The sequence below is a fragment of the Pyrus communis genome, chromosome 15 (assembly GCF_041283825.1).
Source record: "Pyrus communis isolate YQ-2024b chromosome 15, ASM4128382v1, whole genome shotgun sequence".
In the NCBI taxonomy this organism is placed as follows: Eukaryota; Viridiplantae; Streptophyta; class Magnoliopsida; order Rosales; family Rosaceae; genus Pyrus; species Pyrus communis.
The window spans coordinates 31,879,754-31,896,807 of record NC_142579.1 but is presented as its reverse complement, the minus strand read 5'-3'; the positions used below and the strand labels follow the sequence as shown (position 1 = coordinate 31,896,807).

The window sequence follows — 17,054 nt, the reverse complement described above, 5'->3', positions numbered from 1 at the left end:
CGCCTAAAGATGAATACCTTATGCCCATGGCTGATCTATCCACAGATGCAGTTGCAAAACATAAAGTTTCATCTTTCATGGATGGAAATGCTGGTTATATTCAGATAAAAATGCCCAAAACATGTTGGAGCATATGAGTACTTAGTACTGTCAATCGAGCTCAAGAATGCTGGTGTAACCTATCAAAGAGCAATGAATGCCATTTTTCATTACTTGATTGGCCATAGCATGGAAGTATACATTGATGACATCGTGCTGAAGTCTAAAACTGAAGAACAACACCTAGTAGACCTCAGGCAAGCCCTAACAAGAATGAGGATCCATAAGCTAAAAATAAATCCTAAGGAATGTGTTTTTGGGGGTGAGGTCAGGCAACTTTTTGGGATTCCTTGTTCATTGAAGAAGGCTGGAAGTCAACAAAAATAAAACTCAGTCAATAATGGAATCACTTCCTTCCACCAACAAAGTGCAATTGCAAAGGTTGCTGGGAAAAATTAACTTCTTAAGAAGATTAATTGCTGACTTCGCGGATAAGATTCAGCCGTTAATTCCTCTGCTAAGATTGAAAGACAAAGAAGAGTTTGAGTAGGGGCCACCACACCAAGAAACCTTTGACAGAATAAAGGCTTACTTAACTTCTCCACCAATGCTCATGCCACCTTAGAGAGGGAAGCCTTTAAAGCTTTATATTTTTGCCTCTGAAAAATCAATGGGAAGCTTGCGGGCTCAAAACAATGAAGGTGGGAAGGAACAAGCAATTTGCTACCTCAGTAGAATCCTTACTGAGGTAGAAACAAGGTATACTCCAATAGAAAGGTTGTGTTTGACTTTATACTTCATTGCCTGCAAGTTAAGGCATTACATGTTACCTTGCCACATCCACATTATTGTTAAGATTGATATGATCAAGTATATACTATCAAAACCAATATTAACTTGGAGGATTGGAAAATGGATTCTAGCATTATCAAAGTTTAGCTTTCAATATATGCCTCAAAAAGCGATCAAGGGACAAGCAATTGCAGACTTCTTGGTTAAGCACCAAGAGTCTCAAGATAAGATTATCAACTTCCCAGGAACTTTGGAAGTGGCCAGTGTGTGGATCTCATCAAGCAAAGCCTTCTCGGGTATAGAAGAATAGATCCAGCAAGAGATAAAAAGAATAGCTAGTTTCTGGATCATTTCTTGGATACTGTATTTTGATGGTTCTTGCACTCAAAATGATGCTGGAGCTGAGACTGTTATCATTGATCCCAAGGGTGTTCACCATTATTATTCATTCCTCCTATACTATCAAGAGACTACCAACAATCAGGCAAAGTATAAGGCGCTGATAATTGGCCTAGAAATCTTGATAAAGTTGGGGGCAACTAAAGTTGAAATGTTTGGTGATTCAGAGTTGGTGATCAATCAAGTAAATGGGGAGTACAAGTGCAGACACATCACAATGGTTGGTTATTACTTGGCAGCCACTCAATTGTTGGTTTATTGGGGTACTGAAATATCAGTCAGCCATATCCCCAGAGAATCAAATTCAATTGCCAATGAAATGGCACAAATGGCCTCTGGAGCACAGATCTAAGAAAGGAAGTTTGAGGTAAATATAGAAGTACAAAAAAGGAATCTCCTATCCATCTTTGATAGAGGATTCAACATAGATGTGATGACTAAAGAGCCAGAAATAGAAGATTAGAGATCACCTATTACTCAGTACTTGAAAGATCATTTTTTCCCCCATAAGTAAGAGAAATAGACAGCAAGTAACTAAGTATATCATGTGGGAAGAGAACCTACTAAGAAAGTCTCCAGATAGATTGTTGTTAAAATGCTTAGGCCAAGAATAATTTGTGAGAGTCATGGCTGAAGTACATGAAGGAATCTGTGGAGCACATCAAGTTGAAACCAAGATGAGGTGGTTACTTAAAAGATATGGTTACTTTTGGCCTGACATGGAGAAAGACTGTAAGGCCTATGCCTGAGGATGTGAAAAATGTCAAAGGCATGGGCTTCTCCAACATGTACCCTCAGTACCCTTGAACCCTGTGGTCAAACCTTGGCCCCTCAGAGGATGGGCAATGGACTCGGGCATATCTACCCAACTTCTAGCAAAGGACATACACTCCTAATCGTGGCAACAAATTACTTCACTAAGTAGGTGTAAGCTTCAGCTGTTAAAACTATCACCTTAACTGCAGTTAAGAAGTTCATTGAAACCAAGATCCTACATAGATTTAGAGTGCCCGAGACAATTATCACAGACCAAGGGCCATCTTTTATTTCAAAGGAAGTAGAAAAATTTGCAAGTTCAAGATAAAGATGGTTCAATCTAGTCCTTACTACCTTCAGTCAAATGGTCAAGCAGAAGCTAGCAACAAGATCTTGGTAAATATTACTAAAAGAATGGTGGCAGATAATTCAAAGAAGTGGCACGAGAAGTTGGGAGACACTTTATGGGCTTAAAGAACCTCCAAGATGGCAAGAACTAGAACTACTCCTTACGCCCTAACCTTCAGGGAAGACCTTATGCTCTTCATAGAGATAAATGTGAGTTCTGTTAGGATTCAAAACCAATTTAGGCTACACAGTGAAGAATATCTTCAGGCTATGTGTCAAGGAGTTGAAGATCTGGATATAGCCCGAATTGAAGCTTTAAATAAAATTCAAGAAAGGAATAGAGCCGTTGGCCAAGCATACAATAAGAAGGTAAGGTTGAAAAACTTCAAGGAATGAGAATTAGTTTGGAAAGCAGTTTTGGAGCTCAAGTAAGAGGCTTTGGGAAATAAAGTTCTACTTGGGAAAGTCCTTTTATTATTCATTAAGCACTGGATAAGGGAGGATATTACTTCACAGATCTTGAGGGAAACTTGCAAAAACATCCAATTAATGCTAAGTTTTTAAAGAAATACCATCCAACTTTAAGGGACGTAAGATATTGTTATATTGAGGAAGCCTAAGCAAGTTGAGAGGGGTTAGTTAGATTACTATTGGTAAAACTTCAATGTAAAGCAAGAATTCAGATAAGTGAAGATGAAGAAGAAGTACATTTCATTTCATGTAAAAAGAATTACAAGAGATCCTAGCCTAACAACTTTGCATCCTCATCCAAGGCAACTATTCTAGAATAATAAGTTTGCATAATGGTGAAAATTTGGCTTGGTTCTTCTAGATACATCTTGCTATTGGTAAGTTGGGCCTTTAAATCCTCCACTTCTCGAGAAATCTTTTCCATTTCTTCTACTTTCTGTAAGAGGTAAGTAGCAAGGGTTATCTTCTCAGCCTTCAAAGAAAAAAGTTGCTCTTCCAGTTTTGAATCTTGGCGTCAGCCACTGTAATCTTATCTTCCATAACTGATTATTCATCCACCAGCTGCTGGAAAGTGGTTGAGGTCTTCACATGTTTCTCTTGAAAGCACTTCACTATGTTGGATGCCCACTCCACTTTTTGATACTGGTCCCTTAGTGCCCACAGATTCTCAAAGAAACTAACAAATGACTCGTATTGAGCCTTTAACAGTAACTGGGCTTTGTATAGCTCGATAAGGGCCTTCTTAGCATCATGAAGAACCTTAAGGTTGAAGGAAACTGTGAAATCCCTCTTCATCCAATCCTTGAAAATTTGACGAGCATTTTAGAGAAGGGGAGACTTGGCTGAAGGTGGAAGAGATTACAGCTTGGTCTTGATTTGCCCGAACTTCTTGACAAGTTCGGGTAATGATACTGCTGATGGGGTTAGGGGCATCTCTTCAGTAGTAGAAGAATAGACAGTTCCAATTGACGGAGGAAGAAAAATCCCAAGAGTAAGAGCAAAAAAGGAAGTAGTGGCAGCAACTTTGATAACTTGTCTAAACCCCAACTGCCTAGCGTCGAAGTTAGGTTGGTAGGCCTTTAGCCCGCGCTCATAGTGGTTGCTCCTTACTCCCCAAGCCAGATCCATTGGCTGGATGCAGATGATGAATCTCTCTCTGCAGAAAGGGCTGGCATCCTCTATAAAGGCATATTGGAAGGCGTAGCCAGAAAACCAGGGGTATATCCTCAACACTGAAGTTCCCCACTTCATATATGCCCGAGTCCTGCAAACTCTGAAGAAGTAAAGACAAGAGAAGGTGGAGTGGTAGGTAGGTGAGGCCTCGGCTAAGATTCGGGTAGGAGTAATGCCTTCAGGAAATTCGAGATTAGATGTTCAAAGCTTAAGGAAATACCATTGCAACCATAATTAAACCATCTAGGTTGGCCCATTGAGGTTGGTTTCAAATGGTTCTTCCCGAGTCATCTCGAAGAGAAGATGGTAGAGATGATAGAGAAGGAATGGGCTCGTGGCCACATCATTGAAGTTGTGTAGCGCTTCCACTAAAGGGATCCATTCAACTTTCACTCCCTTGGACTTGTTTGGGAAAACGTGTTTATTAAGCCAGTACAGTAGGAAATACATATGTTATTGGTCTTTGTTAGCATTGGAGAATTATAATCTAGTTGGATCATAGGACCAGGGCTGCCTGAGCTCTCAACGGTCTGGCAAGAAAAAAGTGCCCAGTTATGGGTAACGTCTACGACCTTGCCCGAGGGCATTAGCCTGAAGACTTGCGCCACATCTAAGATAGTCGGAGACATTAGACCCATCTTGAAGTCAGATACACAAAGGAATGAATGGTATTAATGCCCGAGTTCCAGAAGAGAATGGTCGTGGTGAGTAGCTCGGGCTTAACGATCACAGTGGTTTTAGTGAGCATTATCAGCTTATAGATGTCATTGTTCATCCACTTTTGCTTAAAGGTAGCCTCGAGCTCGTTGATCCATTGCATACATCCCTCGTCCTTCATCAAAGGGAAGCCACGACGGTGGTCTGACCATTTGGAGGAGGAGATGCCTGGGCTAAGAATAGGTTCAGGGTAAACCAATTCTCATTGGGCATATTGTTCTCTACAGTTACAGGGACTGGAGAGGTCCATGCAGGCCCTAAGGAGTGCACTTCTCCCTCCTCAAAGAAAAGTTCAGTGTGCAGGCTTGCCCCAGGGCGATGTAGACTATTGAGTAAACGGCGCATGGTAGTAATCCCTTCACCAGTCTTGCAGTAAATTTGAGTGCTAACGACTTTGGGTGCCATTGAGTAGAGTTGAAGAAAAATGAAGAGAATATTGAAGATTAAGGAGTAAGAACTGAGAAAGCAAAAGCGTACTGGGAAGGTTCTGAGAATAATGAGAGTTCTGGAAATTCGAAGGTTTGAAATTGCTAAGGTATTTGGCTGAAGAGTTTATGTAGGGATTATATAGTAAGTGGTTCGTTAACATTGGAATTCGTGGGTTAGTGCAAAGGTTTTGTTAAACAATTGTTATTTTAAATGGCACAAGTCCCGAGTGAAGGTGTGTGGCGACTGTTTAATCATTATTAACGCCTCGATTTGCAGACTCAACAATGATTAAAGGGGGCACTATTTGGGTTAATATTTGAACATTGGACTTAGATGGAGGAAAGCCTAAGGGTGCCAAATCAAAAGGGGACTTATTCGAAGCACAGCATCAAGCCCAAAGGTAAATTGAGGTCTTCTGCCAAATCAAAAGGGGACTTATTCGAAGCACAGCATCAAGCCCAAAGGTAAATTAAGGTCTTCTCAGCCAAGATACAAACCACGTGCTTACCATTGAAGTGACAAGTGATGGAGACTAACCTATTACCAGCTAAATAACACTTTCTAGTGGCATTCCAAGTAAAAAGTTGACGACTCACTACCCTCTAAATGCTTTTGGGTAAGAACAAAGTCACAGCAATCGCGCTAATTTGTCTATAAAATGAGGAAGAGGCCCCAGAGACAAGGACACTCAACTAATCAAACAAACAAACATACAAACTCTGCTCTTAAGCCAGATTTGCATCTAGAAGTTGTAATCAGCCCAAATCTCAAATCTTTTACCAATAGTTTTCCTTAGAAAGCCTATCTTTCTCTAGTTTAAAGCTCTGCTACCTTCTAACATCGTAGTATCCATTCCCTCGTGTAAACTTATTTACCACCCATCCCTTTTTAGTATATAACCCCTGTAAACTCAAAGCGAAGTGACTGCAAGAAGTTTAACCTTGCCAGACAAGGTGAAATCTTGCCCGAAGCTCTTTGTTTGTGTTCTAAATTAGTAGATCTATTGCTTAAATGTATTCTCCAGCATGTATTCAAGTTATTTCCATCTGTTTTCCTATTTTAAGAGTCCCATTTACATCTGGATCCCTTTAGTTTAATGGATACGTTTTCATTAAAAGCAATTTAGGACCAAACAAATGATTTAAGGGGATCTAGACTCCCTTCATTCGAACATACAAGATAATGAATTAAAAGTCCTTATTTACAAGGCAAGAAAAAGAACTTGATGTGGACTTAACCCATCCACGACAATCCTTTGATAACAAGAAGTCCAAGTAACTTAGGGCGCAAGTAATCGACTTAAAACACACTTGTTCTACATCTGCTATACTGAGATAGCAGTGGCACGCCTAGCAATTAGTTAGTTTTGATTACGAGCCTCAAGGTCTGCACCTCAGGCTCCATAAATGCACCTTTCAGAACTAACTTTGTCCTCTTCTTGTAACACATCAACAAGCAAGAGCCAAATTACACATCCAAAATGCCAATCCCTTAGGGAGCTGTGCTAAGGTCCGAGGAGTCTTCCCCAGAAAAATCTTTGCCTGAACAAAATGAATAACTTTTGTCCAGCTTAAAAGTAGATGATGAATTACTTATGAAAGAGATTTATCTCGTCAACACGGATCAATATCTAACCATTAAATTGTAGAATTAAAAGGAATAAGCATTCTTCATGTATAATTTGAAGATTTTATAACTTGAACATCTGAAAGGAGATTTTCTCAAATTCTTTATGGTGTAGAAATGTACATTTGGATGGTTTTGGTACCTGAAGCCTTTCTAGACATAGTTGCAAGCTTTTCCTCCAATTCTTGCTTTACAGATGTAAGGGTGGATGCCCGGGCTTGCTCCTCTACTAATTGTTGTCTCTCTTGCTGCCCCAAGTGTGACTCTCGCTACAAGAAATTTACCACTGTTTAAACGAAGAGGCGTGGGAGACTGTAAGTGCTCTGGAAGTCGGTGAAGAAAAGATGGGGATGAGAGGATGGTAGGGGGAAAAGATAAAGTTTGTAAAGATAAATTTAATTTTATATAGATAAACTTAATTTTCAATAATTATAGTATAAAAATAAATTATTTTCAACAAGGACATTTTAGTAATCAACCTACTTTTAATTCCGATTCCAGTGAACTAGTAAACAATATATACGGAACCAATATCATTTGTATTTCGATTCCAGTTTAGTTTAGTAAACAACTTTAACAGTAATCTATTTCTGTTTCCTCCTCAATTCAATTTCCTTCAATCTAATTACGGATTAGTAAACGAGCCCTTTGGTTCCCTTAAACGAGTCATTAATTAACCTAACCAGTTAAAATAATAATTTTCATTTAGAAACGAGAGTTAAGAAACCCATGTCCTAAAAACTCATCATTCTTTTAAGAGGTCAGCATTAATCGTCCAAATGGTAAAAAAAACAATCTGATTACGGATTAATAAACGAACCATTTGGTTCCCTTAAACGAAAAGAGTCATTAATTAACCTAAACAGTCAAAATAATAATTTTCATTTAGAAACGAGAGTTAAGAAACCCATGTCCTAAAAACTCATCATTCTTTTAAGAGGTCAGCATTAATCGTCCAAATGGAAAAAAAAATTAAAAAATTAAAAAAATAAGATTAACAAAAACGTGGTCGGCAGGATTCGAACCTGCGCGGGCAAAGCCCACATGATTTCTAGTCATGCCCGATAACCACTCCGGCACGACCACAGGATGGAAGTTAGGTTACGAGTTAATTAAATAAAGAAATATGAGCTCTTAATTAATTCTATATATATTTTCAATTAATGGTGCCATTAAGAAAAGAGATCTGGTGATGATCAATATTTTAACAGTTATATTTATTTAACCAATTATTTTTTTTAACAGTTCTATTTGGAAAACAGCACAACAAGAAATAAATTTCTACTTGTTTGTTCATTTGTATGAAATTTATAGGCTTTCATGAGTTCATCTATGAATTTTCAGTGACTCTTCACATATTTAGTTTAAGTTGATTAATATTTTCATATCAAATTAAGTTGATTAATGTTAATTTCGTCTCTTTTTCAGTGAATTCGGTATAGTTTATCAATTGTTTTAAGGATGGTCCTTCCCCAGTTCTACCTAATTAAAGAATTTAGCACTAATTTCATCAAGTAGCTATGGAATTAGGAAGTTCAAATCTTCTGTACTCATTTATGTGCGGTCTCTATTACTAATTGACACGTGTTAATAAGCTTAACGATCCCCAACTTTATTTTTATAAACTTAGCACATGTCAATAATGATATCGGCCGCAGAAAAGCCATTGTACCTGATCCAGTTTCATGATTGCGAAGTTCAATTTTTTACATGTCACGGTATTGAATGCATTCATGCAACTTATATTTTTGTGTTCATTCCAGCTGTATTAAGTCTGAAGGACATAATTAGCCAAAGTTGATATAGAATTCAGTTGCTTCTATTGGAAGCCAACACCACCACAATCACGTTTTGTTTTCGAGATTTATAATTTTTATATAAATTTGAATATGACAATGATTTTTAAGTTATAAAATTTTGTTATATAATAATGGCAACTAGATCATTGTTCAAACTAATTATTTAGCCATGCATGTGACTACTAGTGCAATCTTTCTTAAATCATCCAAAGTCCAAACCAAATGCTATGCACTTCATCTTCTTCTTTTTTAGTACAACTGGCTAAACACATCTTTATTAATTGCATTGAAGATTTGCATACGTAAATTAGATCAGTTCATTATCATAGCGTGTTTATATTATTATTTTTTTAGACCAATCATATTACTCAGTATGTTAGAGTAACTTAACATATCTTTGTGTTAAAAAAAACCTACATTTTAGATCTTAATATTAATTTTGCAAATGCATCTTACGAACATGAATACATAATGTATGGAATTCTCTTTCTTTAGGGGACCCCAATCAAACAATCCGATTCAAAGAATTTCAAAACAAAGAACCAAAAACAGAGACGGATATATATAGAATTAATACAAATTACATGAATGTTGGTAGGTCTAGATCGTAACACAAACCACACAAAGCACTGCACAAATTGTGTTTCTCACAGAGCTCCCAAAATCTCAAAGACAAACTTAACAAACACTAGGATCAATCCCCATCATCAAACTCAAACTCTTCTTAGTTACAAGAAAGCTCCCATGAAAAGATACCCAAGAGCCAAACCCATGAATCCCACATTGCTCACAACTGAACCGGCACCCGAATTATCCGGTGAAGAGGCAGGCTTTATTGTCGTCTCGTTAGCGCTGCCGCTGCCCGAATGGGCCTTTGATGGTGGAGGAGCGGAAGCAGGTGCCTTGGCACCAAACAAGTCATAAGGCAAAAGCACTTTGTCCACTTGGTACACAGCAAGGGGAAACTGCTGTCTGAGTGCATTGTTGATCTGAGTCTCCACGATCCCGGTCGAAACGTTGACTTGGTTTCCGGACCCGGTGAAGTTAAGTCCGTAGGCTCCTCCGTCTTGTCCGGTGGCTTGAGTCCTAACGGGGTTTGACACCGTTAAGAGGCTGGCCAACGTGTAGTATTTGGGGAGGACATGGTAGAGGACGAGGGAGACTTGCTGTTGCGTGTCGAGGTTGTTCACGGTGCCGGCTTTGAGGTTGTCGAAGGCGTTGTCGGTGGGGGCGAAGACGGTGAGGCCCTCGGTGGAGCTGTTGAGCTGGTTGGTGATTTGGTTGGCTACTTGGGTTGAGATGAGGAGGCGGATGAAGGTGGAGTACTGGCCGTTTTTGTCGAGGAGGCCGGTTAAGTTGAGGGGGCCGGCGGGGCTTGGGGCAGGGGCGGTTTGGGCTTGGGTGTGGGAAATGAGGAGGAGGAGGACGGTGGCTGCCGTGAGGAGGAGGGAGGAGGAAGGTGTGGAAGCCATGATAGGTGTGAGGATATGGGGTGCTGCGTAGTGTAGTGGGATAAGCTTATAAGGTATGGGATCGGGTGTGAGTGAGAGAGCCTTCGTTGGCATGAGCTGGCGTGGCTCTGGTAGGAGACTAAATAAATCAAAACAAGCAACGGCTCCTAACTCAGCTAGTTAGAAAATCAGATAATTTTATTCCAATCTTTGAAAAAAAATTACTTTTAGCATAAAACCGGGCACAAGATTAAAAATTAACTCTAATCTTTGACATTTATTATTTGAATACTAATTAGGTTGTATTAATCATTGAGCTTTTTGTGTTTAGGTTATATATTGATTTTTATAAACAACAAAAATGTTATTTATCATTGATAATTATTATTAGTTTTCTCATAAAAAGAAAAGTCATATATTATCATTTATTTTTTATTGTGCGTGAATTTCTTCATATATATGTATATATGCATATTACGTACCTATGTATGTACTATAGTTACGTACCAAGACACTTGTATCAAAATTTATGTATTCGTACCGATATTTCCATACCTATGAGTTTTTTAAATAATTTTTATCTATTAATATGATTGGAGAAAACGAAATAAATTAATTTAATTATATGTATTGTTGTTGACTTTTATTTAATTATAAGAATTTCAATTTTGAATAATTTTTATCTATTAATATGATTGGAGAAAATAATTTCTTTCTTTTTTGTCAAAGATGAGGAGAGAATTTCTGATTGTGAGTTTACAAATAATAAATGTGCTATAAATACTTAAATGTGGTGAGTTTCAATAATAGGGACTTGAATTAGATTTAGAAACCATTCAGATTAAAATATAAAAAGAATATTAGTTAAACCTTAAAATCTAAAAGCCCTTATTAATATGATTGTAAATGAGAGGTCTTAGGTTCAATTCTCGCCAAATACGAATTTGAACCACATTATTGTTAGCCCCATCATAAGGCTAAGCTCAACCCCCCCCCCCCTTAGGCCATCTCCAACCGAGGGCTGGCCAGAAAGCTCGTTTTAACTCTCTGGCCCTCTAAGAAATTAATATTTTAATGAACAGTATATAGCCATATTTGCCTCCGTCTCCAACGGAGGGCCATAGAGTCAAACATAATTTATTATTTAAATCTGAAAACTACAACAACTTAAATTTAAAAACTACAACGGTAACTGGTCCAAAAAACCAAAAAAACTAGAACTTAAATTTAATGAATGGTTTAGGTATTTATAGGGAAAAAAAATTAGAATTTTCAAGAATTTAAAAAAAAAAATTGGCCCAAAAAACCAAAAAACAAAAAAAAAATTTGAATACAACGGCTAGCTGACTAGCCGTCGTATTCAAATTTTTTTTTTAAGCAATCATGTCGGTTATAACCGATAGGATTGCTCTATATTCTGGCCAGCCCTTTCCAATTCCGTGGGCTCTCTCGAATTTCACAGCCCTCTGGCCTAACCCTCAGTTGGAGACAGTTTTCGGGCTATTTCGGCCCTCTGGACCCTTCGGTTGGAGATGGTCTTAGTCCTTCTTAGTGTAGATAATATCGTTTATTAAATTATGAGTTCGATTTCTCTTTGTCACGTTATTTGTATAAAAGAAAAATTAAGACAAACATAAACGAAATTATGTTTGGACTCTTTGGAGATGAGCAAGTAATTTTCACTCTTTTTTTTTCATCGCCTTTGTTTATATTTGCTTATTAATTCTCGTTTGACTTGTATCATCTAGATGATAGGAATAAACATAACAATGGGAATGAGACAAAATAGGTGTGTAGAAATTACTTCACGGGAAAACGAGATAAATCTTTCTCTTAAAAAATCAAATTGAAGTCACTTAGTACTACAGTCTAGTGATATTCCTCTTTATTTGTAAGTGAGAGGTTTTAGGTTCGATTCTCGTCAAATGAGAATCTGAACCACATTATTGCTAGCCTATTGTGAGACTAAGTTCATCCCTCTCTCTTAGTATATATAATATCGTTTGCTAAAAAAAAAATCAAATTGAAGATATAAATTAAGCAAATAGATTAGCGTATTGCCATATTGAATTCACCGAACAGCCCAACTAACACTTATTTGCTGAGTCTGATTTGGTGCCTTCGGATGGAGAGAGTTGACTAATTGAAATCCTGAAATCCTACTCAGCCAGAATAAGTTGAGGGAGGCACATCAGTATGTGTGATATGACCAAAGTCTCTCTTGTGTTTGAACAATTTGCACTCAATTTTCAAAAAGATGGACTGATACGGTGTCAATAATTTGTCGTTAAAATTAAAAGAAAACTCACGAAAAGTTAAAAAAATTTAGTTTTAATGAAAAAAATGATAAATAAAGGTGTAGTAAATAGTACCAAAAAAAATTAAAAATATGATTTTTCGTTAAAAATGAATAGTACTAGAAGTATTTCGTTAAAATTCTCTAAAATTAATAGATAACATAAAAGTATTCAAATATGTTGACGTGTATTGATACATTATCAATATTATTAGGGTATTACAAATATCAATCTTACCTATTGAAAACCCGACATTTAATAAATATTTACTACACCCAGTGTATACCAGATTTGAATAAAAAAACAAAATGAAGTCCTTTTTTAACAGTAACAGGTGCTGGTCGATGATCACTAAATACTACAATCTAGTAATATTATTTTTTATTTATAAATAAGAGATTTTAGGTTTGATTCTCGTCAAATAAGAGTTTAAATCATATTATTGTTAGTCTATTATGAGGCTAAACACATTTTCTCTTCATTACAGTACATAATATTATTTGTTCAAAAAAAAAAAAAAAAACCCGAATTAAGAAAAAATAAAACTCGATTGAGTCAACAAAGTACTGTAATTGAGTTTGTCTGCATTCTTTCATATATTAGTCAAAACTAAAGAGACGAAAAGGTATAATCATACATGTGATCGGTTTGTCAGCCTGGCGTTGAACATGGCATGTGGCAATGTGGGATTCCACTAATTAATAACAACTGTTTGAATCTGGTTTCACCATACAGCCCACCTAACAATTTGGAGAGGAAGAGGAAATATAATGCATGATTTGTATGATTTTACGAGGATGATTTTTAAATTTGTAATTAAAAAAAAAAGTGACTGGTTAGCATCTTATTAAGCTACTGATTGGTTAGCGCTTAAACACACTTATATACATATATTCAATATGATGGTTGTACTTTGGCATCAAGATGATCCCAGGACCACCTAGAGGCCAGGAAACAAGCATGTGAAGATCATCCAATGGCTCTCCGAATGTTTGGTACATATATCTTTTTGTGCTCACTAAGCGTTTGATGTAATATCTGCTAAGCATATATTGGCAAGTTGCATCAACAAACGCTCTCTATAACACTCATCGTATTGTTTCAGCAAATGTCAATATTTGTTGACATATAGACAATAGATATCGACATTTGTACACTTTTTACTAAGTTTCTATCTAAAAACTTGAACCTTTAACATTAGGACCCCAAAAAATTCAAATCCTAAATCTGCCGGTGTGTATATATGTATACTATGTACAACTTTCAAGTAGTCCCATCAATTATGCATTCATTCATATAAATATTTTTGTAGCATTGTACCAACTCTGCCTTCATATTCTAGAATTGTGTAGCTGCTGCCCTTTCATGTTCTATACAGGTAGAGAGGATCATACTCAATCATAACAGACATATAATAACAAACATATTTCTGTCTCAATCCATAAAATCAATGGTCAAATTACATTTCACCTCCTACATGCTGACTCAAAATTAGATTTATTGCAATGTTAACTTCCGTCACGTAATGTGTTACTTAGATTTTCGCTGATCTAGAAGCCAAGAGTACGTCACGTGGATGAAAAGCCAATATAAAAGAAATAGTGTTATTTAGACATAAAAAAGAATAATCACATTACTATCGGAATGAGTCCCATATATGCGAGACATTTGTATTAGAGCGGGAGCCAGCAATGTTGCCAGTTTTACATCTTGAAAAATTCATACAAATATATTGGAAAATGATTTCCGCATACACCGTATTTATTTATGTCCATAGATTGTTGGATCATTATTCATCTTGGATTAGGGCTTGAATGGTTATGGGCGTGGGCAAGCTAAAACCCAATGGGCTACCAAATCATTTATAAAAGCCCGTTTTATTACATCTTACCAAAAACAAAAGGCCCATTTCATATTATAAGACAAGAAAGTGAAACACAGGGTTTTAGGCTTGGACAAGGTTTAAGGATCTGCCCTCTGTTCTCTGCCAAATGCTAGTTTCCGATTACAATCGGCGGTTTGTCAGTTTCCCATGATTACCCGCCAACTGAATTTCAAAGCCCTCCATCGAATACCTAACCAACGGTTTCCGACATGCTCTAACTTCCACTCATTCAAACATGAGCACCAACTGTTCGACCAAAATCGCCAACCAAACGCAGCAGCATCGGTTAACCACGCTATGCTCAACAACTTACACAGAAACCTTCCACGTCGAGCCCTCGGCGTCTTCAGAGAGCAGTTTCAGTTATGTTCGTCACAGAATATCGATGAAGTTACCCTTACCCTTGCTGTCAAGGCTTGTCAAGGGGACCTCAAACCCGGGTGCCAAATTCACGGGTTTGCGGTTTCTTCTGGGTTTGCTTCTTATGTTACGGTTTTGAATTCCTTGATGAGTATGTACACTAAAGCTGGAGAGTTTGATAGTGCGTTATTTATCTTTGAGAGGATGTGTTTTAAGGATATAGTTTCTTGGAATACAATTCTTTCGGGGTTCAGGTCGAGTGAGGGTGCATTGAGTTTTGCTCTTAGGATGAACTTGAATGGAGTTGTTTTTGATCCGGTGACTTATACAACCGTACTTTCCTTTTGTGCGGAGCATGAGGACTTTCTGTTTGGATGGCAGCTTCATTCTCTCATATTTAAGTCTGGTTTGGATTGTGAAGTTTTTGTTGGGAATGCACTCATAAGTATGTATTCAAGGCAGAGACATCTAATAGAAGCTAGGAGCGTGTTTGATGAAATGCGGAATAAGGATCTGGTTTCATGGAATGCAATACTATCAGGTTATTCGCAAGAAGGAAATCACGGGCTTGAAGCGGTTTTGGCCTTTATTGAGATGATGAGAGAAGGGGTGGAGTTAGATCATGTCTCATTTACTAGTGCTGTTTCAGCTTGCGGTCATGAACAGAGTTTAGGACTCGGGAAACAGATACATGGCGTGACTATAAAATCAGGATACGGAAAGCATGTTTCAGTTTGTAATGTATTGATCTCGACATATTCAAAGTGTGAGGATACTGAAGATGCAAAATTGGTGTTTCAGTACACAAACGATCGCAATGTAGTTTCTTGGACGACTATGATTTCTATAGACGAAGAAGATGCCATCTCTCTGTTTAATGAAATGAGACTGGATGGAGTATATCCAAATGATGTTACATATGTTGGGCTAATCCATGCTGTAACGATTGGGAAGCAGGTGGAAGAAGGCCGAATGATTCACGGATTTTGCATAAAGACTGGATTTTTGTCTAAGGATAATGTTTGCAACAGCTTTATCACAATGTATGCTAAGTTTGAGTCCATGCAGGACTCCATCAAAGTTTTCGAGGAGTTGGAATGCAGAGAAATCATATCGTGGAACGCTTTGATTTCAGGGTATGCTCAGAACCGGCTGTGCCAGGATGCTCTCAAAACATTCTTGGTAGCAACTATGGAGGCGACGCCAAACAATTACACATTTGGCAGTGTCTTGAGCGCAATCGGCGATGCTCACGATATATCTCTGAAGTATGGCCAACGATGCCACTCATTTTTAATCAAACTTGGATCAGTCACTGACCCGATCATCGCAGGTGCTCTTCTTGACATGTATGCAAAGCGAGGAAGTATTAGTGAGTCCGAAAGAGTTTTCAGCGAAACGCCTCACAAAAGTCAGTTTGCTTGGACTGCAATAATATCTGCATATGCTGCGCATGGAGACTGTGACTCAGTAATAGAATTGTTCGAGGAGATGGTAAGAGAAGGGGTGAAACCCGATTCAATCACGTTTCTTTCTGTACTAGCTGCCTGCAGCAGAAAGGGAATGGTTGAGACCGGGCGTCATCTCTTTCACTCAATGATCAAAGAGTATCAGATTGAGCCATCTCCTCAGCATTATTCAAGCATGGTGGACATGTTGGGGCGGGCAGGGAAACTGGAGGAAGCGGAGGAGTTGATCAGTCAGATGCCAGGACAGCCAGGGTTTTCACTGCTGCAAAGCCTGCTCGGGGCATGCAGGATACACGGGAATGTGGAGATGGGTGAGAGAGTATCCAGCGCGCTGATGGGATTGGAACCGACGGAGTCAGGTGCTTACGTGCAGATGTCAAACTTGTATGCTGAGAAAGGGGACTGGGAAATGGTGGCGAAAGTACGGAAAGGGATGAGAGATAGGGGAGTGAGAAAGGAAGTTGGGTTTAGCTGGGTGGACACTGGTGGTGGTGATGCTGCTGATGGTTCCTTGTCTTTGCATCCGTTTTCATCGGGCGATACGTCTCACCCGCTTTCCGAAGAGATTTGGAGAATGGCGAAATGCTTAGGATTGGAGATGAAAGTTTTGAGGGAGAATGTGTGGGAGATGAACTCACTGACTGTGAGGGCTTTGAATATGTACATGTGAAACATTTGAGGCCAAAGCAACTCATGATTGTGTACTCTAATTATTCTTTTGTAGCAAAAGTTTAAAGAAAAAGGAGAGGGAAATTCATCTTTAAGATAACATATATCTTGGACAGTCTTTGAAGCATTTTAGCGGTGCCAATTGCTCGTGTTCACTTTTATTTATTTATATCTAGGTCGTGTTCGTATCAATGCATAGATAAATCAATACGAAAGACAATATAATTAATATTAAAATATATAATAATTCATAGTACTAATCTGATTAAGATTTTTTTTTCTTTTTTTTTGTGTGAATGATTATGCAATCTACTCTTTCCGAGTATATCACCAACTGCGCCTGCGAAGGCCACATGATTTCCACATGTAGGTGT

General features: G+C 37.9%; 2 protein-coding genes and 1 non-coding gene across 3 annotated transcripts; 1 reads left to right on the top strand and 2 right to left on the bottom strand.

Moving 5' to 3' along the window:
* Window positions 1-7,754: 7,754 nt before the first annotated feature.
* Window positions 7,755-7,836, bottom strand: TRNAS-AGA (transfer RNA serine (anticodon AGA)). The gene has a single exon. It is a non-coding gene; the product is annotated as a tRNA-Ser (tRNA).
* Window positions 7,837-9,076: 1,240 nt separating this feature from the next.
* On the bottom strand, window positions 9,077-10,117 carry LOC137729112 (fasciclin-like arabinogalactan protein 9). The gene has a single exon (XM_068467946.2). The coding sequence runs from the start codon at window positions 10,112-10,114 to the stop codon at window positions 9,278-9,280; it is 837 nt and encodes a 278-aa protein (XP_068324047.2). The 5' UTR covers window positions 10,115-10,117; the 3' UTR covers window positions 9,077-9,277.
* A 4,077-nt stretch (window positions 10,118-14,194) lies between these two features.
* On the top strand, window positions 14,195-16,753 carry LOC137718776 (Pentatricopeptide repeat (PPR) superfamily protein). Its single transcript, XM_068458313.2, has one exon. It carries the CDS (start codon window positions 14,330-14,332, stop codon window positions 16,679-16,681), a length of 2,352 nt encoding a protein of 783 aa, XP_068314414.1. The 5' UTR covers window positions 14,195-14,329; the 3' UTR covers window positions 16,682-16,753.
* The last annotated feature ends 301 nt before the right edge of the window (window positions 16,754-17,054 follow it).